At 51.6% G+C, this 23,452-nt stretch overlaps 1 protein-coding gene across 5 annotated transcripts in view; it reads right to left on the minus strand.

Annotated features, from left to right (window-relative positions):
• GRM7 (glutamate metabotropic receptor 7) overlaps nt 1–23,452 on the minus strand; it is a 160,692-nt gene that overhangs the window by 63,605 nt on the left and 73,635 nt on the right. For all 5 annotated transcript variants that reach the window (XR_009115079.1, XM_058032116.1, XM_058032117.1 and 2 more), the window contains exons 3-4: nt 6,728–6,869; nt 5,462–5,616 (exon numbers count right to left, since the gene is read on the minus strand). Coding sequence is in view for 4 of the 5 variants with exons in the window: in XM_058032116.1 (XP_057888099.1) it covers nt 5,462–5,616; nt 6,728–6,869 (297 nt within the window). In the remaining variant the exon portion in view is untranslated. The remainder of the gene's footprint in view (nt 1–5,461; nt 5,617–6,727; nt 6,870–23,452) is intronic.

Here is a 23,452-nt window from a genome sequence, read left to right on the forward strand (position 1 = left end):
CAACCTGGCCTTGGGCACTGCCAGGGATCCAGGGGCAGCCACAGCTGTGCCAGGGCTGCCCACCCTGCCAGGAACAATTCCTCATTCCCAAAATCCCATCTGAACCTCCCCTCCTCATTCCCTTGTCCAGTCCCCCCTGCTCCTGCAGAAAATCCCTCCCCAGCCCTCCTGCAACCCCTTTCAGGTCAGGATCTCTGAGATCTCCCCAGAGCTTTCTCTGCCCTCTGAGCAACTCAACTCACTGAAAACAGAACCAAACCCCACAAGTTGCGAGATAATTTGTATTCCCCTCTCTTCACACCAACACATTAACCAAATACATTATTTCCATAATGAGGAGATGAACATCTGTGTGGCTTCCCAAAATTTCAAGTGGCAATACTCGAGACAAGTATTCCCTCTTTGGGACTGACACATCAGCATTTCAAATGACTGCCACAACTAAAAATATCATTTAAATTCCAGGGAGGTCAGAGACAGTTCAGGTGTGGTTTGGATTTCAGGTTTTTAGGTAAGCAAACCAATTGGATCCCATGAAATTAAATCACTGCAGTGTTGGACTGAATCATTTGTGCTTGGGTAAGTGAGGTGCTCAGTGCCAGCTTTGCAAGGGTGGCAAAGACAAACCCCAGAGGCAGGGCTGTGTCCCTGAAAGCTGCTGTACAGAGCCCAAAGCTCTGGGTCAGCCCCCCTTGGCAGCAGAGCAGCCCCAGCTCTGGAGGCTTCACCTCCTCCCGGCTTTGGGACAGTAAACCTGCCCAAATCCCCCCAAAACCACCCCATCCCATCGGATCTGGAACGCTCTCCTTTGGAAATTCATGCTCTGGGAAGCAGTAACTAAACAGAGAAGCAGGAAACCAAAGGTGGAAAGGAGGATGAGAAGGATTTCTGCTTCACATCTGGGCTCCATCCTCTGTGACCCAGCGAGGGGACTGAGGGCTCCTGGCATAGGGGGGCACTGGGGGCACCCAGAGGAAGGAACTGGAGAGGGAATGAGCACTGAAAGCCCAGGGAGGTGGCACAGGGGGCACCCAGAGGAAGGAAACTGGAGAGAAAATCAGCACTGAAAGCTCAGGGAGCCTGGGGAGGTGGCATGGAGAGGGTGCCAGCGCTGAGAGCCCAGGGAGGTGGCACTGTGGCACCAGCCCAGTGTCACCCCTGCCCAGCCACAGAGGAGCTGGGGCTGCTCCTGTGCCGTGCAGGTGCCCAGGGCACTGTGGCACCACACCAGGGGCCCTAATTAGGCCTCATCATGATTCACAGGCAATTCCAGCATCCTCCCCAGCACAGCCCCTGCAGCCACATCCTTCCAGCCCGGCTCCTCTCCCAGCACATGGCTCACCCCCAGGGACACAGAAAGAGCTGCAGAGCAACAGGGAGCTGGAGAGGAGCCTGTGCCAGGCTGCAAACAAACAGAAGGAACGCAAAGGGAAGTTTTTACAAGTATTATTATGCAATAAACTCCGGCCTCCTGCTCCCATGAGGAGAGGCAGGAAGGGCTGAGGGCAGCACATCATTCCCAGGGAATATTCCAGGGAAAAATGAGTCCTGAGCTCCTTCCTCTGGCACTCAGGGGCGGTGAGGGTAAAGCACTTCAGAGCCATAAACTAGGAGACTATTTCATTCTCAGTTTTGCTTAAGTCACCACTCTTTCATTGCTTTTTCCAAGTTCCTACTGCCCAAATAAAAAAGGAGCAAAGCAGCTCTTGTTGGAAATGAAAACAAAATGAGATTCACATCTCTTTGGAAGACAAACAACTGAGAATTCCTGGGACAGTTTTGTTGGTTTGCAGTTTTGAATTTTTAAATACACAGGCTCATGCCTGTGCTGGATCTGAGCTATCCCTCAGCCTGCTTGCCCAGAGCTCCCCAAACTCCAGCCCCATCCCCAGGCTCTGGAATGAACCATTAATGTGAAATCCATCTGAATCCCAGTGCTCAGTTACAGCAGTTCTGAGCTCAGACAGCAAAGACTGCTTTTCTCCACATCAGCAAAGCTTTTGCCAGACTTTGTAAATAATTCAGCTCAAATCTCTGTCCTACCCTCTATCCAGCTGCTCCCCTCGCTGGGGCTGCAGTCCATGCAGCCAGAGCACACTCACTGCTGAGGGAGGGCAGGGGGAGCCTGGCTGGGGAACACCGGAGAGGGAAACAGGGGAGGAACCCAGAGCTCTGCAGGGCTCAGTGCAGCCCTGCTGGGACTGCCCGGCCCCACAAACCCTGCCCGGCCCCACAAAACCCCTGCCCACAAAACCCCTGCCCGGCCCCACAAAACCCCTGTCCTGCCCAGCCCCACAAAACCCCTGCCCGGCCCCACAAAACCCTGCCCAACCCCACAAAACCCCTGCCCGGCCCCACAAACCCTGCCCGGCCCCACAAAACCCCTGCCCGGCCCCACAAACCCTACCCAGCCCCACAAACCCTGCCTGGCCCCACAAAACCCCTACCCAGCCCCACAAAACCCCTGCCCGGCCCCACAAAACCCCTGCCCGGCCCCACAAAACCCCTGCCCGGCCCCACAAAACCCCTGTCCTGCCCAGCCCCACAAAACCCCTGTCCTGCCCAGCCCCACAAAACCCCTGCCCGGCCCCACAAAACCCCTGCCCGGCCCCACAAAACCCCTACCCAGCCCCACAAACCCTGCCCGGCCCCACAAAACCCCTACCCAGCCCCACAAACCCTGCCCGGCCCCACAAACCCTGCCCAACCCCACAAAACCCCTGCCCGGCCCCACAAAACCCTGCCCAACCCCACAAAACCCCTGCCCGGCCCTACAAAACCCCTGCCCGGCCCCACAAAACCCCTGCCCGGCCCCACAAAACCCTGCCCAACCCCACAAAACCCCTGCCCGGCCCCACAAAACCCCTGCCCGGCCCCACAAAACCCCTGCCCGGCCAAGCGCAGGGCCAGAGAGGGGAGGAGGTGAGCACATCCCTCCCAGATGAGCTTAAAACAACTTCTGGGAGTCAGGGTGAGGCTGGGGAATCTGTTGTCTCCTTATCACAGGGGTTCCATGCTGTTGTCTCCTTTCACAAAGGTTCCACACCTTCCTGGTGTTTCTCATGGGCAGCTCCTCAGAGCTCTGACTGTTTCTCCTTCACACAGCACCCAACTGACTCCAGTTCCCTTCTCAACACCACCCCACTCTTTTATAGCATCTCCTTCTCACTGGGTACAGCTGTGCCCTGCTAAAGTCAGGTCTGTCCCTAATGTTTGATAGTTGGCCCAGCTGCAGCTCCTTAGGGGTGAGATTACTTTCTACACTATCTTTATTTTCTTATGTTCTATCCCCCTACAGGAATCTCCTCTGGGGTGAGGAGGAACCAGCTCAGAACACCAAGGAGCAGGGCCCAGCATCAGAGAATCATCCTGCTGCCACAGCTACTCTATGAACTATCAAACAAATAAATATATAAATGAATACAATCTCCTCTTTCTCCTCTGAAAGCCTCTCAAGCCTCTCAAGTTCCCTGTACCTGGCTGGGCTGGCTCTGGAGCCATTCCCCACCTGATTCCTCTTTCATGTGCACTCCTCTGGCTCACTGTCTACTGCAATTATGCAAATAAAATGCAACTTCATCCTTTCAGCATAATTACATCAAACACAATCAGGCTATATTAAGACTGACTTAAGATGAATGAATTCAGTTCATCTAATGATTTCCTAAATCCCCCCCGTGGGACTGTGGCAAAGGAAATTCTGTCCCAAGAGTGACATCAAGTACCAAGACAAATACCTGTGGATCTGGGGCCTGATCCTACAAATACCAAACACTTGGGGCCCCTCTGGAGTGACAGGCTGGGACACCCCAGTGGCAGGAAAGCAGGAGCACCAGCTGGAACCTGTGTGCAGAGCTGTAAAAGCACAGCACACCTGCACGTCACACCTGGATTTTGGATTGGAGTCACTGCTGGGGGTGGAGAACATATTGAAAAATGCTTTATTTTCTGTGCGGTGAGTGTTCGAGTTTATGAGCTGGGTGAGGTCCCGTGGCCAAATGAAACTCAAAGGCCAGAAAGGGAACCAGAGCAGCCTCCAGCAGCCTGGGCACGAGGAAAGCAGGAACCCAGAGGGATCAGGGCACCCCTGGGCATGGAAACACCAAAACCTGGGGCTCCTGACACATCCCCTGGCTGCTCTCCTGGGAATGGACAGAAATGGGACCAGCCTGGAAGGGGAACGGGGGAGCTGAGCTGCTGCACAGTGCTGGGATGAGCTGTGAGCACCCCCAGGCCCTGGCAGCAGCAGCAGATGGCACATGCAGATGGCATTGGGGACAGCTGGATGGGGCCGGGGAGGGCAGCAGCAGCCTGAGCCCCCTGCTCTGCCCAGGGACCCCTCACACCTCACCCTGCTGAGCCCTTCTGCAGCACACAGACCCCACAGGTGCGTCTGTCCTGAAGGACGCCTCAGGCACACACACACATTTGTAGGCAAAATGCACTTTAAGCACCGCAGCAACCCCCAGCCCACGTGCAAAATGCACCCAGGCTGCTCCAGGCACTTCCCCACCGAACCAGGAGATATTTGCAGGCTCCATAAATATTTTTGCAGGCTCCATAAACACAGTTTTTTTGCAGGTACACCAAATACACAGATATTCATACCTGCAATTTAACTGACCTTGTACACCTGAACTCCCCCACTCTGCCATCCTCACTCACTGCCTCCAAAACCCCTCGTGCTTCCCATCAGGGGTTTAATGCGTAACATAAAAGGAAAATATTTTAAAACAAACAAACGTGGGAAGTTTTTGTTTCTGTGTACTGTTGACAGAATTTTCGGTTCTGTGTCAGAAACCCTCAGGGATGAATAGAGACAGTGGGAAAAGCTTATTAAAATATCCTGCTTTTCAGAAACAAACCACTTCATTGTCTGTCAACTTTCTGTATTTACGGAGAAATAACATCCAAGAGTGCCTCGGGGGGCTAAAAATGTAAAAGAATGAAGCAGATGATCTACCTGAGAGGAATAACTGATGAGCAGGGAGTGCAGGTGCAGGAAAAATGCAAATGTTTGGTTTACCAGGGAGTGGAGGCACCAGAACCCATTTTAATGTGGGCAGCGTGTTGGAGGACTGGGCCAGCAGAGCAGTTGGGTTTCTCAGTGCCTCCCCTGGAAATAACTTTTCCTCCAGAGAACACAGACCCTGACCAACCTCGCCCAGAGGAAGCCATGTGGATGCTGAAGCATCTTTAGCACAGCAGGATTAACACACTGAGGTGAGATCAGACTACAAACACTGGGGAGCACAAAGGGAAGCTGAGAAAGAAAGGGGTTCAGCAAAACCAGCTTCCCAAAATTCACTATACACACACACCTGTACAGGTGTGGCTATTTCTGAAGCACACAGCAATATGGATAAACACAGAGCTTGATCTGAAATAGAAGCTAAGCTGAGTTTAAACGGAAAGCACTGATGGGAAAATGAAGTTTTAATCAGTAGGAAAGGTCTCTTACCCTCGATGGTGGCTCTCTTGGGCAGGATGGTGATGGCTCCCTCGGCCACGTCCTCCTGCTGCAGCAGCGGGCTCACCTTGGAGCCCCAGGTGTCGGAGCCCACCCACAGGAAATGGCCCACCTGGTCTGCCCTCTTGGCTGCTGCCAGGATCTGCCTGCGGAGAGAGCGGGGTTGGCATCGGGGGCACTGACAGGGGGGATGCTCCAGGGAATGGGGTGGCACTGGCATGGGGGTGGCACTGGCATGGGGGTGGCACTGGCACAGGGGCTGCCCCCCTTGGCCTCAGGGGTCTCCTCCAGCCTGACTGGGCTGTGATGGGGAGGAACAGCACATTCGTGATCCCAGCAGAGCTCAGGGCTTTGGGACACTCGGTATCACCAGGGCTCTGATCCCAGGGAAGGATGGGACTGGGTGATCTCCAAAAGTCGTTCCCAACCCCAACCATCCCATGGTCAATGCAGCACCAATGGGACTTCTCTTTAAATTCACCCAATACCCCCCAACTGAATTATTGATTCTACTAAAACTTAGAGTTTTCCCATTGACTTTACTGAAACTTTTCCCAAAATTCTTTTTGTCTCGTTTTGTGGGACTGGGCCTCTCAGCAACTGGTGATTCCATCATGATTTTAAGCTAATTTCAAATTCTGGACCCAGAATATGCAAGCGAATAATGAAATATAAAACATTCTTTGTGTTATTTTATGAGCCCATTCTATGTGGTTTAACCTTGAGCATCCAAGTCACTTTATCACTATTAACTTTCATTTGCCATAAACCAGACTGAATTAATGAATTACACCAAGTAGAACGAGCCTGGTGAGGGGGCCGTGGTTGCAATTCCTCTGAGAGGAAAGGTCAGCTCTGCCACCCAACAGGAGCATGGAAAAGCTCCAGGAAAAGCTCCCAGGTCCTGGTTCCCATTTAGGGCACCCGTGAGCCAGAAGCAGCAGTGTGTGGTTCTCTCCTCATTCCCAGCTCCCCATATCCAATATTGCAGCAGTGCCTGGTGCTCCCCCCATTCCCAGCTGCCCATATCCCAGTGGCTCCCAGCACAGACCTTTCCCTGGCCCAGGCTCACCTGATGTCCTCGTCGTGGGCGAAGATGTCGATGGCCCTGGCCATCGTTTGGACGTTTCCCCCATTCCCAGCTCCCCATATCGCACATGGCAGCAGTGCCTGGTGCTCTCCCCCATTCCCAGCTGCCCATATCCCAGTGGCTCCCAGCCCAGACCATTCCCTGGCCCAGGGAGGGCCCAGGCTCACCTGATGTCCTCGTCGTGGGCGAAGATGACGATGGCCCTGGCGTTGGGTGTCTCCAGCAGCTGCCGGATGATGCGGTCGAAGTCGATGCTCTTGTCCTTGCGCTCCTGGGGGATCTTCAGGGATTGGGCGATGCAGAGCCCACCTGCGCCAGGGCAGAGCACAAAGGGACCCTCAGGGGACGACAGGAGATGTCACAGAGCCCAAAGGGAGCCTAGGAGGGAGGGACTCCCCCAGGGATCACTGCTCTTCCGGCACCCACAGCCAGATCCAGAGGGATCCGTGGAATTCCTGCTCTGATCCAGAGCAATTCCTGCTCTGACAGCACTGCCTGACCTGGGGGGGTCAGGGGTTACACAGACTGTGCCCAACCCACTGCAGAACGGCAAAACAAGCAAAGAAATGGGAATGGAAGGATGAAAAGAAGAAGAATTAAAGCAGGAGACAACAGCAAGCTGAACGAGCCTGAACTGGTGAATAAACCCCAAAACAACAGGCTGAGAGCAGAAGATACTCACAGTGTACTGGGCAGCTTTATCTCACTGAGAGCTGAGATTCTTTTTGATTTTGCAGCTTGAGGGCTACTGGAGGAAAACGCTTCCTCTGCAATCACTTACATGGAACAGGAACAGCCAAAGCTGAGATGTTGGCAAAGCCCACACTGTGCAAGAAAACCCCTGTTCCTTCAAGGGCCCACCCCCAAACAGATGGACAGACACAAACAGTGAAACCTCAGAGTCTGTGAGAGAGACTTCTCATAAACACGCAGAGAACACAGCAAAGAGCATCAGCACAGCCACAGGTACCCTCAGCCAGACCAAAAAATGCCCACTTTTAGCACAGTTCTTGTATTACAGCTGTCTAGTCTGTTTAAAAAAAAATTAAAAACTTAAAAATCCCATCTCCCATCTCCACTGACATTCTGGTTGTTGCTGGCAGATGAAAACGCAACTTTTGCCTTAATTATTTTGTTTCTCAGCAGTAATCACTTTCATCTTTTACAGCATCTTTGATACCAACCTGCTCACCACAGCGCACAGAGCGTTAATTAATAACGTATCAGAGCTCTTAATAAAAACCAGCAGTGGGGATGAGTTAATTAAAAGGCAGCAGGACAAGGGGGAGATTCACAGATAGGCTTTAAAACCCAGCTTTAAAAGTCCTGTAATTGAAGCACTGGAGAAGGTGTTGGAGGGTGAAGGACCCAGAGGAGGAGGAGGCTCAAGCCCCAGAGCATCCTCCTCATCCCAGGGCAAAGCAGACCCAGAGAGAAGCAGGGAAAAGCAAACTGCTGCTTGGGAATGTGAAACCCAGCTCCTGTGCCGTCCCTGAGCCCCTCACAAGACAGGCCAGCCTTGTTTGCCCTGGTTTTTGAGAGAGGAGCTGAGCTGCAGCTGCCTGAAGGCAAAGGAGCTCTGCTGGGCCAGCTGCTCCAAAGGCTCGCTGGAACAGAACCATTGTGCCATGGGGAGGAGGGAAACAGTGAACAGGAAAGGCTGGGAGAGAATAAAGGAGAACAATAACCCCCAAGTTTTTCTCTGTCTCACATAAAACATTTCATTTTGTTTTGCAATTATCACAACCTGGACTTTCTGCAACCTTTCTTTTCCCCTTTAAAAGCAAACACCACTGAGCTTTAAAAATAAACTCCATTTTAAATAAAGACTGAAAGTCTGAGTGCCAGCGAGGTCAGAACCTGACCAGTTTTACACGCTCCGCTTTCCCCAGTCAGAATGACCCCAAGGGCAAGAGCAGGGCTGTCCAGCTCTCCCAAATTGTCCCACTTGGCAGGGATCTCACAGTTTGAGCTTTCCCAAAAGGAGCAGATGCCATGGGGCCCTGCTGGCCTTGGCACCACCCCTGCTCAGGGGAATTTGGGATAAATGGCAGGAGGGATTAGGGATAAATGGCAAATATATTGTGCCCGAGGAATTGGGTTCCTGCTGTCCATAAGGCACAGCGGAGTAAGTTCAGCTTCCATGTCCTCATCCTACATTCCAGCACAACAGGAAACATGTGCACAGTTATTGAGAGTGTCAGCTTAATTCACAGCACTTCCAAGGGAAAAACCTCCGAGGGAATTAGGTGGGAAAAACATGAAAGCTGCAAATTCAGGATCTTGTCACAGGATCCCTGCAGTGATTCATTACCCCCGGTGGCCCGGAGAAGTGACGAATGCTCCAGGCTGCACAAAGTGCCTGGCAAGGGACGAGAGCTGGGAGCCAGAGACAGCCCAGGAGCGAGCTGGGGTGTCTGACACATCCCGAGCAGCTGGGGCTGCCCCTGGGGGTGTGCCAGGCCAGCCTGGACAGGGCTGGGAGCAGCCTGGGCAGAGGGAGCTGTCCCACCACAGCAGCAAGTGGGACAACCCAACCCAAACCGTTATGGATGGGATTTGTGGGTGCCACACCATGAACCCACCAACACTCAGGCTGCTGGGATAAAGGGCCCATCCACCCAGAGTGGGTCACCCACCAATCCCTGCCCAGAGTGAGACCCACGGCCTGAGCCCTCTGGGGACGAGCACACGGTGGTTTTTCCCTGGGAATGCCAGTGCTTGATTATTTCAAATATAATACCTGCTTGTGAGCCTTAAAACAAAATGCAGAGAGCTCCATTATTAAGCTCAGGACATCCTAATATCACACCACATAAACTTCTCTGCAGCTTAGGGAGTTATTCTAGACAAGCCTTAATACACAGACCATTGTTCTATTTGTCCTTGCTTTTCTACTTTTAAAATAATTTTACTGCTTAGCTCTACTCACAGTTCTGCTGTCTCTGGGGCCTGCCTGTTGCAGCTTCCCCAAAATCCTCTGATTTTGTAGATTCTGGCAGGCAGAGCCCCAGGCTCTCTGCAGACACCCAGCAGCCCAGGTTTGGGGGTCATAGAGGCAGCCCAGATTTGGGGGTCCCAGGGGAAGCTCAGGTTTGGGGGTCCCAGGGGCAGCCCAGGTTTGGGGGTCCCCGGGCTGGCAATCAGTGCAGTGCTGCTCCAGTATCCATGGATACCCACAGCTGGCTGCTCTTTGGGCTCTGTACAACACTCACCACATTATTCTGCTGCCCTGGAATGCTGCACGAGCTGTTTTCCTTATCGCCACTTAATTGGATTATCAGGTAGCAAAAGAGACAACTGAGCACTTTTTCAGCTGATTTATCTGCAGAGATCCCCTTTTGGGGGTAATCGCTTTTGGCAACGCTGAAAACATCACGTCACGAAGCCATGTTGGTGCTGATGATTATTAAAAGGAACTCTCAATTAATTTGATTAATACATTCCTTTAAAATTAGCAGCTGCCAGGAGCCGCCTCCTGGGTGTTTATCAGAGCTCTGGGAACAACAGGAAAGCCCCTGGCACAGCTCCTCACTGCAACCAGCACAGGAACCAGCTCAAAATGGAGATTTTAACCCCCAAAATGGAGATTTTAACCCCCAAAATGGAGATTTTAACCCTGCTGTGTTGGCAGGGGTGAGAAGAGCTCAGGTTTAGTACAGATGGCACCAAGACTCTGTGAAGTAAACAATAAAAATTAAAACCAATGAAAATGAAAAGTCTCCAAGTGCAGGAGAGCTCTGATCCCTCACAGACCCTGCCAGGTGGCCCCAGGATGCTCCAACAGGCAGGACCCCCCCCCACAAAAGGGGAAATAAATCAGTCAAACACTTTAAATGGAGTTTGGGGGAGCCAAAGGAGGGGAATTAACTGGGGAAAACTGCAATAAACCCCAAAGGCACACAGGAGGCTTTTCCCATTTCATTGTACATTTTCTGTCCCACTGCTGGTTTTGGCATTTCCTGCCATTCCCTGCATATCCAGTTTATGAGCTGCAGTAGATTGACTTGTAAACCTCCTGTATTCTGCAGGTGAGAAACCAGTACAGTAATGCTGAAAACAGAGTTTAAAGAAGTCAGGATCCTCCCCTTGGGAAAACCTGGGCAGCACAACTGAGGAGAGCTCCCTGACAAAGCAGAATCACATCCCAAAGAGCCAGAACGACTAAAGATCATTTTATAGTCCTGAGATGCAGCTGGGGCTGCCCCAAACTCCTCAGCAGGGACGGGGTTGTTCAAACACCTGACACAAACCCACCAAAGCCCCCAGGGCAGGGGCTGCAATCCTGACACTGAGCAGCATTCACAGCATGGCAAACCCACCCAATCCTGAAGGTAGGGAAATCCTGACACACTGAGCAGCATTGACAGCATGGCAAACCCACCCAGCCCTCCAGGGCCAAGGATGGAAATCCTGACACAGTGAGCAGCATTCACAGCATGGCAAACTCCCCAAAGCCTCAAAGGCAGGGGTTGGAAATCCTGACACCCTCACAGGGCACTGCTGCAGCAGCCTCTTCCCAGGGAGGGCTTTGGGCCAGGTTTTGGGTTATGTTTAACCAAAAACCAGAATGAGCCCACGTTCCAGAACCTGCCAGCGGCCTCACAGGAAACCATCAGACCTTCAGGAAATGATTGGAGTGGAGAACATTTCCAGTGCCATTCCCAACCCTGCAAATTCACAATAAAACAAGTGAACAGAGCCATCCTGGCCTGGCTGTGCAATATTCCCTGTCCCACCGTGGGACACAGCACCACCAGCGTGGCACTGGTGCCCCAGGGCTGCCCTGAGCCCATCCCAAGCTCTCAGGGATTCCTCAAAGGGATGCAGAGCCCAGGAGATGCCCAGGGCACCTGCCCCAGCCCCAGCTCTGCCCCTTGCACCCCAAAGCAATTCCAGTCCGCGGGAATGAGCTGAGGGACGGAAAAGCTCCTGCCGCTCCAGAAATGGCAATAAATTGATTTTATAAATGATTGATGTCCCGCAGTGAAAGCAGGGCAAGGCAGGTTCAGAGGGAGCTGGGAGGGGCTGGTTCATTCTGCTGGCACCCAAACCCACACCTCTGGGAAATGGCACACCCTGGGCACGGAGCGCCATCCTGCACGGGAAATAATGCACAGAGAGGCCAAACGAGCGCTCAGCATGCAGGAGCCTCGAGGAAAAGGAGCTGCAAGTTAAAACAGGGCTGGTAGAGAGATCCAGAAATGGCAGCTCTGTCCTAAATCAAGTCCTGATGAGCTCTGCATTGGCTGCTTGCTCCTTCCTAGAACAATGAATTCCTGCTCCCCAGGAATGCTCACCCCCCTGCCAGGAGCCACCAAGTCCTTGCTTATGGCACTAAAAGAAGTTTACAACTGCCCTGATCTGCAGATGGGCTCGGCTTTAAATCACATCTCCATCGCATGGTAATTCAATTGTAAAAATGGAAAGTGCACCAATAATAAAATTACATTAACACATGGAATGACAACAATTTATCCAAGGAAAAGGATCCCTGTGGATACCCAACAGCTTTAACTTAGAAACTTTCTGCACATGAAGAAGCTACTGAATCACTTGGAAATTTCATTTTCACTAATTTTGTTTATTGTTTCATTTTTTCCCATTAGCCCTCATCACAACCCAACAACAGAACACCTAAACTAATATGGAAGACTAATATTTCTAGCATGTTATTCATTAATGCTTAATTCCATTGTGTCAGACCTTTGCTGCATATTTAATGACATTCCTGGTGTGTTTTATCACCTCAAAATTGTCCTTTATTATGGCAGTTAAACTCCAGTAATATACAAAAAATTAAGACTCTCCTTGGGAACACTAAATTAAATCACAAGAGCGGTGTAAGATGACTTTGAGAGATGTAGGAAAGCTCTGTTTGTGAGGCAGAATGGAAGGAGAAGGAGCTGCCTGAGCCTGGGAACCTTGGGTGAGAGCAGGCTCAGATGCAGGAGGGACTTAGGAGCTTTTGGCCTCCTGGAATCTGCTGCAAAGGTGCATTGGAGCCACAGAGGGCAGCCAGGCAGGAAAAAGCAATAGGAAACAGAGCATTTCAATGCCTTTTGGTGGTGAGCTCTGTGTCAGGAGCACTCCCAGGACTGGCCTGGCAAGGAAATGCGACCCCTTGGAAGGAGATGGGAGTGCAGGGAGCCAAGAACAAACCCCTCAATGGATGAACCATCCCCTGTTTCCTCTGGAAGGCCCAGAACAGGGAGCTCCTGAGCTGCACACCTGTATTTATGTGTGAGCCCTGTCCTTTACTGCTTCCAACAACCAGGAGCCAAGAGAGAGCCCAGGTTCAGACACGGGAGCTGCTGGGGATCAGGGAATGCTGGGGATCAGCATCTGATGGGGATCAGGGAATGCTGGGCATCAGGAGAATCAGGAGATGTTGGGGTTCAGGAGAATCAGGAGATGTTGGGGATCAAGCTCAGGAGCTGCTGGGGATCAGAAGATCCTCAGTGCTGGGCTGCTCCTGCAGGATATTTGTCCTGCCCCCAGCAGTAAGGATGCCACCTCTGGATAATGAATCCTTCCAGCCTGCGAGCACAGAACGGTCCCTCATGATGGAGCTTTTCTAACTCCAGGCTGGAGCGTTCCCAGCTCCCCAGTCCCTTTTTCCTCAGGGAGGGAACACGGCATTTCAGCCGCTCCCAGACAACGGCTCTGCTGTGGCTGCTGGTGTCAGGGCAGGCAGAGGCTCGTCACCTCTTCAGAGAGTGACAAGGGACAGAGCAGCCAGCACCCTGTGAGACAGCTCCGTGGGAGGGCAGCGAGCAGAAGCAGCTTTGATAGACAATGTTGGAAGGAAGCACGTTTCCTCGTTTTTCCACCCAAGGAGAGAGCAGCACTGACAGCATGACAAAGTTCCTCCAGGAGCCCAGAGCCAGGCTCACAAAGGCTCTGCCACAGAGCAGGGATGGGGAACGAGGCCACAGAGTGAAGATCCAGACAGGGCTGAGGGCTGCAGCCCCGAGGACCCTTCTGTGACCACCCCATCCTGGGATCCCTGCAGTACCAGAGCAGGTTTGGGGGGTCCCTCCTGGGTTTTGGGTCACTCCTCCCTTGCTGCAGCACATTTCCCTCCAGACTCACACCCAGGGTCCTTGCTGGGAGCTCACACAGTGATCTCTGCTCTCCTGGGACCCCAAACGGGCTCATTCAGCACAGCTGGGAACTGCTGGAACGGGCTCTGTCCCCAGCCCTCGCACAGGGAAATGGGAAATAGAAATAGAACTCTATAACTCCTTGGTCTTTGCTAGTCCTTCTCATAATCCCCATCTCCTTCACACTGGAGTAATGTTCTTAATGTACTCGCCGAGCCTTAATGGCCTCTCTCAAATGAGCACTAAAAATGCAATATAGCTCAATAAAACCACTCCTGCAGCCTGGCACAGCCCAGCCCAGCCCTGAGCCACTCCATCCCATGGAGCTCTGCCACAGAGGCTGGGAAAGGAGACAGGAGCAAGCTGTGGGCAGGCAGGCCAGGCCTGACCCCAGCAGTGCCTTATCCCATGGAAAATCTCCTGTGGGATCCCAGCAGGCACCAGCGCCCACCTGGGACTCACCTGGGCACAGGGGCTGGCACAGGGACCTGGGCAGGGACCCCCAGGCCAGGCTGGGCAGGCTCACAGCAGCCTGGCACAGTGAAGGGGTCCCTGCCATGGCACTGGGGGGGCTCAGAGCACCCTGACCTGGGACAGGAGGAGCTGCACCGTGCCACACCCAGCATGAACCCCAGGAAATTCACTTTACAGCAAGAACTCCGGAGAGTCAAAATAGGAATGCACCAGAAATGAGCTCACAGCCTCCAATCAATCAATTAATCAATCTGTCTGTCTATCTATCTACAATTTCTGTGCCACAAAGAAGGGTTTTCTTGCAGAATCTTGTTAGGGCAAGGCAATCAGAAAATTACCAGGAAAAATCAGAAAAAAATAGGAAATCTGGGATTCACAAGACCAAAGAGAGGGGCCAAAGACAGGATAAGGAAGAATTAATAACACTGAATGTGCCCCTTTCCCTTTCTGTGGGGCACTCCTCATGGCAGTCCCAATTTTGCTGAATTTCCCTCTGCTATTTGCAGATGAAATTTCACCCTGTGCCCCTGCAGCCCCATTGTCCCAGGGCATTTCCCACATCCCTGGGGCTGGGAGGAGCTGCAGCTCCTCCTGGAACGAGGGACAAGGGCCAACACATTTCCCTTAATAAGAGTCTGACTTGTACGGAGGAATTTAAACAATGTTCTGAGTGTTACACAAATGAAAAGTAATTAAACCAATGTAACTTCTGAGGAAACAGATGTTAACTGCTATTTCACATAAAACATCCACTTCCTTTATCTTTAATTCATTCTGTGGTCGGAAAGGATGACCAAAGTTATCTTTACTTTGCAAAAACTACTGCAATGGGAGTGAGGGAAATTAACACTTTTAATATTTGAAATTAATTTCAAAGCTCCATCTCAGTTTCCAAGGTTTGCATTAATCATTTCTCCCAATATTATGGCATACTGAAAGAACCTGATGAGATTGATTCCAAAACAGAGAGTGAGGAGCCAGCTCAGGCGCCCCTGATTCAGCTCCTCCCTGGCATCCCAAGCCTGCCTACCCAGGGAACCTGCACTGAGGAGGAGCTGCTTTGCTACCACCTTTGTCTTATCAGGAAACACGGAATTTTTTATTTATAATTCTTTTTTTCAGAGCTTACACACAGAGCAGCTCATCCCAGGGCTGGGATCTGGGGCTGGGACACCCAGAGAGCTCTGGCAAACCAGGGCTGGAGGGGAACTCTGTTAAGGCCAGGATCAGGGAATGGTTTGGGCTGGAAAAGCCCTCCAGGAGCAGAGTCCAGCTGGGGAGGCTCAGGGCAGCACAGCTCCCCAAACACAGAAAATGCAAAATCCCCTCCAAGCCGTGGGTTTCTGTCACCTGCAGAGTCCTTGGCACTCACCACGGACATCACAGACCCAGTCCTCATTAACCCTTCCCAGCCCAGGCCGGCACTGCCCTGTCCCCAGGAGCTCCATCCACAGGGCTCTCAAACCCAGGATGGGTGTCACAGACATCTTTTATGGAAAACAAAAGCACAATACCCACAGAATTCCAGCGAGCCTCGTTCAATCCACTCGCCTTCAGTTGTTCAGACTCCTCATTTTGGGGAAATGAATGTTTTTAATTAAGGTGCCTGCACAGCTGCTGAGGCAGAGCTGCCAGAGCCGGGAGCAGCCCCTGCACAGCCCAGAGCTGCCCTGGATGCACGGAGCCATTCGTTGAGCCACGCTCTTCCCTCTCCAATCCCCGTTCCCCACACAGAGCCACCGCTCCCTTTGTTAATCCACACTTCACTCCTAAATCACAAAACATCGCGGCTCTGAAGATAAGCTTTTAAACACCCTCCCACACAGCCTCTCCTGCCATCTCCCGGGACACGGAGATAACCAGCAGCAGCCAGACACTGCAAATATTCAAATATTGGCAATGGAGGAGCTGCTGCTGCCGGCTGGGGCTGGGGGCTGGAGGTGGGAGAAGGGAGGGGACACCTGGGCAGGTGGGATGGGATGGAAGGTGACACCTGGGGATGTGGAGGTGTGCAGATGGGAGGGATGGTGACACCTGGGCAGGTGGGATGGGATGGATGGTGACACCTGGGGAGGTGGAGGTGTGCAGATGGGAGGGATGGTGACACCTGGGGATGTGGGATGGGATGGAAGGTGACACCTGGGGAGGTGGAGGTGTGCAGATGGGAGGGATGGTGACACCTGGGGATGTGGCACCTGGGGAGGAGCAGGGCTGAGGATAAAGGAGCAGGGAAGGAGGGTCAGGACCTGGGAAAATGCCCCTTCCATAAAGGCAGGGAGAGGGAAGGAGCTCTGCCCGCTGGTGTGAGAGCCCCACGGCACGGAGCAGCACAGCTCCCCAAACTCCTCCACTCCGCAAACACAGAAAATGCAAAATACCCCAGCGAGCTGCTGGTTTCTGTCACCTGCAGAGTCCTTGGAACACACAATGGACATCACAAACCCAGCATTCATTAACCCTGGGAACACCATGGAGCCCCTGAGCTGCTCGTGTCTGAAATGCCCCAGAATGGGAACTGCCACCCACAAAAATCCAGGCTGGAGCCCCAGGGCTGCCCCAGACCCACCAGGGACGTGTGGGGCAGGCACTGGGTGTCCCTGGGGCCACCCACAGCTGCAGCACCCCTGGGATGGCCAGAGCACAGCACAGCCCTGCACTCATGGAGAATCCTGATTTTCTGTTTTCAAAGACTGGAGGAGCCCTGCTCCCTCCCTCAGTCAAGATTTCAAATGTAAACGCGATTCCTCCAGCACTGGGAAGAGTCCTATTAAAGCTACAGCTACTCTGATGATAAATTTTAATTAGTGCTATCCACAAAATGCTAAAATAATCTGATGGAGGAGGCGAATTCCAGCTGAAACAGCAGAACATGTAAATCCTCTGCCTGATTTACAGATCTTGGAAGCAAATCTGGAGCAGTTCCCTCAGCCTCTCATGCAATATTTTTTATTTTTCCCCAGAAAAGTTGCATTGCCAAGGAGACATCTCTTTTTTGGGTAGATCCCTGTTAATTACTAGCACGGAACTTTCCTACTAATTGAGCAGCCAGCCAACACACCATCTTGGAGATGCACAGCTTGCTGCAGTCTGAGCTCCAGCACGGGAAAACCAAGGGATTCTTCTCCAAAAGGAAATCAAAGCATTTCAGCAATGGTTGAAAGAGAAACGGAAGCACTTTTTACCTACCAAAACATGGAGTTCAGGGTTGTGTGCTTCCCCTGCCACAGCTGAAGGCATCACTAACACCTAAAACAGAGCAGAGAGCTGCACTTGCACATTAAATGTCTAGAGGCAGGGGCAGAGACAGCGACAGCAGCTCCTCACAGAGCAGCAGGCACAGAACCGGCCCCAGGAGCATCCCTGTTCCACCCAGACTGTGACACCTGGGGCAGGTGCTGGAGGAGGGAACAGAGCCCGGGGCACTCAGGGCTGAGCCCTCTCAGGGCCAGGGGCTGCTCTGCACAGAGAGAAGAGGGACAAAACCAAGGGGAGATTCAGGAGAGGGAGGGTCAAAGGAGAGAGAACATCTCCTCGAGCACAGCTCGTGCCATGCCTGCAGCCCCAGGGATGCTGAAACGCTGCCCTGGCAATGCCCTCACGCTGCTGGGGGATCAGCAACCCCTGAGCCAGCTCTGCCTTTGGGTGGGCTGAGAGTCACCTGGACAGCCAGAGCCCAGAGCAGGGAGGGAGAGTCTGCTTCAAACCTGCAGGGGCACACAGGGAGGCACTGCTTATCCACAGCAGCCTGGCAGTGCTGCTGAAACTGGGGAGGGACAGGAAGGAAACCAGAGAGGGAAACTAAACCAGAGAGGGAAAGATAACCAGAGAGAAAAACTAAACCAGAGAGGGAAAGATAACCAGAGAGAAAAACTAAACCAGAGAGGAAAGCTGAACCAGAGAGGAAAAACTAACTAGAGAGTAAAACTAAACCAGAGTGGAAAAACTAGACCAGAGAGGAAAAACTAAACCAGAGAGGAGAAAATAGGCACACCTGCTTGGTGCTTCTGGTGGGCAGCTCCTCAGAGCTCTGACTGTTTCTCCTTCACACAGCACCCAACTGACTCCAGTTCCCTTCTCAACACCACCCCACTCTTTTATAGCATCTGCTTCTCACTGGGTACAGCTGTGCCCTGTTAAAGTCAGGCCTGTTCCCAATCTTTGATAACTGCCCCAGCTGCAACTCCTTAGGGGTGAGATTACTTTCCTCACTATCTTTATTTTCTTATATTCTATTCCCCTACAATGAGTGGGTGGGTGAGTGGGTGGATGGATGGAGGGATGGATTGGATGGATTGGATGGATGGATGGATGGATGGATGGATGGATGGATGGATGGATGGATGGATGGATGGATGGATGGATGGATGGATGGATGGATGGATGGATGGATGGATGGATGTCACAAAAGCACCTCCCAGCCCTACAAACCTTCAGGAGGAGCCTCCTGGAGCCCACCTGCACCTCTCTGTGCCAGGGGTTTGCTCCTTGTTGCCGTGCCTGACCTGGCTGCTACACAGTGTTTGCCATGCTCCTGCACCAGCAGAAATTATTTCCTTGGGAAAAAGTGTAAAAGCTTTAAAATAGATTTTTAAAAAAGAGAGAAATCCATTAGAGTAAGTAAAAAGCAAACCCTTTTTAGGCTCCAGCTGGGAGCCTGAGAAGTCCTGAATCACTTCCAATTTATCATGAGGTTGTCCAAGGTGAAAAGGTTGAACCTGGTGGCAGTCACTTCCACATTCTAGTGGCTGTGTCTGGATTTTTGCCTGCCAGCTGGAGCAGGAGTGCAGTGAAATTACCCAGCTGCTAACAGCTGGAAATGACTCCCAGGGTCAGCCCCTGCCCCTGGAGTGCTTGGATGGGTTCAGTCCCAGAGATTTTACTGCAGGTGCCACTTGTGCCTCCTATTTCAGGGAGGATTTCATCTTGGCTGCAGACAAATTTTCTCTCTGGCTCTCTCTCCCTTCATTTGACAGAAACAGAACTCAAACTTAAATAGCAAAACACCCATAATTTCATATCAAGGTTCTCCAATCACCTGAAAAGTGGTGGTTGGTGCAGCCAGCTCTAACCCTGTCTGGACAGAAGATGTGCTGGAAATAAAATTCAGAGCTCTCCTGTTTCCATGGCAAATTAGGATGAGCAACACAAAATCAGGAGAGAGAAATCCGGGGGGAGAACCCAGCGTGATGGAGAAGGGAAGTGCACACAGTTTGGCTCGTTAAGGTGTGCACGACACTAATTACACCTCTCAGCGGGGCAGGGAGGGGCTGCTGCTCCTCAGAGAGCGGGGACAGCGTCTCATGAGCTTGTAAATCACGGAATTACAGCTCCAAACTTCAGCACTTCCTGACCATTCCTGGATGGTTTCCATGCTGCTCTAGCACCCACCCAAGCAGCCTCCGTTACCCACGAGCGGCCCCAGATGGGAGGAGCTGCTCTGCCTTCATCCCCTGTCCTCACCCCTGCGTCGCCATGATATTTTATGAAAAATCCCTTTTGCCAGTATTTTTCTCCTGAGAAGCCTCAGAGGAAAAGAAAAACAATGGTTATCTGCTGCTGTGGGATGCAACAGGTGCAGCTTTGATTGGTCCATGTGGTTGTTTCTAATTAATGGCCAATCACAGGGAGCTGGCTCGGACTCTCAGAGTCACAAGCTTTTGTTATCATTCCATTCCTTTCTATTCCTTGCCAGCCTTCTGAGGAAATCCTTTCTTCTATTCTTTTAGTATAGTTCTAATATATCATTTTCTTTTAATATATATGTCATAAAATATAAAATAATAAATCAGCCTTCTGAAACATGGAGTCAGATTCTCATCTCTTCCCTCACCCTGGCACCCCTGCAAACACCTCCACAGCCCTGCATCCCCAGCCCGTCCCTGCCTCCAGGGCTCCCTCAGCCCCATCACCCCTCCAAGCTCCTGAGTGCTCTCAGAAAAGGCAGAACATTTTCCAAAGGCTGCAGAGGTCTTCCAAGCCCAGCCATCGAGGAAAATGAAAGATAATTCACAAAAATCACACTGAATTTCCCGCAAATGACGGGCATTATGGCAGTTAGCCATTTTCATGCCACTTTCCCACATCTCTTTGTTTCAGGTGAATGGCAGCTGGGGTTTTAGCAGCCCCATTTGGTGGAGGGTGTGTATGAGAGGTGAGGAAAGCACAGTGCTGAGCACTGGAACCCTCTGGGGATGGAACACACTCTGGGGACCCGTGATGCCCTCACTCAAAGCTCCTTGTATTTTCTGTTGATTTTTCTTTGGCAGTGTCACTTTTAATAGCAGGTTCAGAAGCAGGCTGACCTACATAATCCCTCTGGTACAGAAGCACATGCTGCCTCCCACTATTTTTGGAGAACATAAATGGAAATGTCTGTGCCTTGCTTGGTCACCGTGTCCCTCCAGAGCTATAAAAACCAAATTGGAACAAACGTCCCAGGCTCGTCCAGCTCGCCAGGCAAACTCACAGACCTGTTCTTTTCTCAACAGAAGGGTCTGATTATTTCACACCAAGGCAGAAATCCTGCTGCTCTACACTCAGATGGCACCGGGCAGCTGCAGAACACAGAGCTGGCCTGCGACTGGAATTTCTGCCTCTCTCCTGCCCGTGGACACCAGCTTAGCAGAAGAACCCAGCATGGGGAGATAGGCTTGAAATTACCTTGGTGCATCTGCCATCCTTTTTCCCATTGTTCTGTATCCTTTAACTGTCCTGAATCAACCCTGCCCAGACAGAACCCTTGTTTTCCTTTCTGGGATCTCATTCTCACTTGCCTGCACACAGCCCAGCCTGAAACCAGCAGGCCACAAATAAATCCCCGTGGGTGGTTTGGCTGAGTCACGCCTGGTCTGAAAAGGTACAAAAGGGGCCAACACTGCCCCAGAACTCCCTTGGTCAAACTGGCGTTTCCCAGCTTCATCCTGCAGCATCCTCCATGGGGCAGGGACATCATCATCATCATCATCCTCCCCAGCCCCACAGGGCAGGGACATCATCATCATCATCATCATCATCCTCCTCAGGGACATCATCATCTGTCACTATAAAACACAAAGAACACAAGCTCACGCCGCTGTTTTCAAAGTAAAGAAAAAGGGAAGTTTATTTTCTGACTCCAGCATTTATAGATTTCCAAGAGTGCCAGCGGATTGGAGGGTGACAGTGCCACCTCTCCAATGACACTGGACACACCAACAGTCCATCAACTCTCTCCTCCTCCATAAAAGGATGCAAAACAATGAGTTTTTACAGCAAATGTGTGAGAAAGTTCGCTACATGAATGTCAACATCAGAAGGCTTAAAAAATCTTAAAAAACCAAAGCGACAATCATCCTCCCCAGGGCCATCATCCTCCTCCCCAGCCCCACAGGAACCATCCCCGTGCCCCAGCCCTGCTCACCTCCATCCTCACCTGGGCACTCCCCCTCTCCCTTCAATGCCAGCACACTGAACATTTCCCTGCCAGTAATCTTGTTTATTCTAATAAAGAGCCACCGACTAAAACAAAATCCAGAGAATTGACTGTTGACTCACAACTGAAGAGAAATTCCCACAGGCAAATCTTTTTAGCATTCCAAGAGCATGAGTAATTCAATTAACACCAGCCAGAAGAAGATTATGTAAAGCTACCGAGTTATACATCTCTATATGTGCAGAATAAATAACAATTACATGTTAAGGAACACAGGTAAGAGCTGCGGTTTGCATTTTCCATTTCAAATACTGCTGGAAACATCTTTAGGGCCAGTTTGACTCCAGGAGGTGTTCACAACTTTTCAGACATATGTGAAAATAAAGTTTTAGAGGTGTGTGGTTTTAATTACGTTTTCTTTATTCAGATCATTACTGGATGCTGTTGTGGCAGAGCTGTCTCTGTCCATCAGTGACTGTGCATGTGCCAAACCACTCTCCACCCTTCCTTTTCTTTTCTAATTCAAATCCTCCCCAAATCTCATGAAAAGGAAAAAGCAGAGAAGCAAGGAAGTGGAAAGGAGCTTGTCTTGGGGATCACTCATGCAAGGAGAGAGCTCAGCATTGCCCTTGAAAGGCTTTGCAGACTTCACCAACCCAGAGCACAATTAAAGCACGAGCCTGAAAGTTCCCGTGCCAGAAAACAACTTGCTGTGTTTCACGTGGGCTCCAAGGGCAGAGGCTGCTGAACCCCCCGAGCAGTGAGGGAATCCCACCCACAGCCCCCTTGCAATCTGTGCAATGGAAGTGAACAGCCCTTGTGTGCCAGGAACAGCTCCCAGGCTCTGTTCTCTGGGATTGCAGCTTCCCTGAGTGTCACACACATCTTTTCATGAAAATCCTTTCCTTAGGATTTCTCCTGAGAAGCTGAGAGGCCTCAGGAACAAAATGCAAACAATGGTTATCTGCTGCTGTGGGATGCAACAGGTGCATCTGGGACTGGGCTCATGTGGTTGTTTCTAATTAATGGCCAATCACAGCCCAGCTGGCTCTGACTCTCTGTCCAACACACAAACCTTTGTTATCATTGCTTTCTACTGTATTCTTAGCCAGCCTTCTGATGAAACCTTTTCTTCTATTCTTTTAGTGCAGTTTTAATGTAATATATATCATAAAATAATAAATCAGCCTTCTGGAACATGGAGTCAGATCCTCATGTCTTCCCCCACCCTCAGACCCCTGTGACCACCATCACACCTGAGCATCCCCAGGTGCTGCCAGAGCTGCTGCAGGCACAGGGAGCTGGGCTGGGCTGGGCTGGCACCTCGGGCTCTGCCCCCCTCACCTGCCCCCTGCCCTTTGTGTGCCAGGGCCTGCTGCCTTTGCTGCACAGCAAATCACTGAGGGCACATTTCATTTCTTGGAGCTGATAATGAGTGCAGCCAGATATGGATCCTTTCATTTAAAAGTCTGCTTTGCAATTTAATCAGCCTCCACAGCAGCCTGAAAGCAATGTGGGATGGTTGTAATGGTGAATGAAGAATGGAAAAATTAGACAAGAATTAGATTAATGATTTTATCAGAACTACTGAGCTGCTGTCTGTAATCAAGTTTCAGTGCAACGTGCTCTCCGAACACACTGCTGTCCCTGGGGAGCATCACACACCTCCAGCACAGCCTGGCTCTGTCCAGGGCTGGGCAATTCCAGCTCCTCTGCACACACTGGCAGGGGACAAGCACCACTGTGCAGCAATTCCCCCCTTCCTCCTCCTCCTCCTCAGCAACAACCCCAGAAATCAATGTTGTGACAAGACATCCACAGCCAGCCTGACCCCACAGGACCCACCTCCAACACCAGACCCCGGGGGGAAATTTGGGTTTGCACCCAGGGCCCTGCAAGGG

The sequence above is a fragment of the Melospiza georgiana genome, chromosome 11, assembly GCF_028018845.1.
Source record: "Melospiza georgiana isolate bMelGeo1 chromosome 11, bMelGeo1.pri, whole genome shotgun sequence".
Classification (NCBI taxonomy): domain Eukaryota; kingdom Metazoa; phylum Chordata; class Aves; order Passeriformes; family Passerellidae; genus Melospiza; species Melospiza georgiana.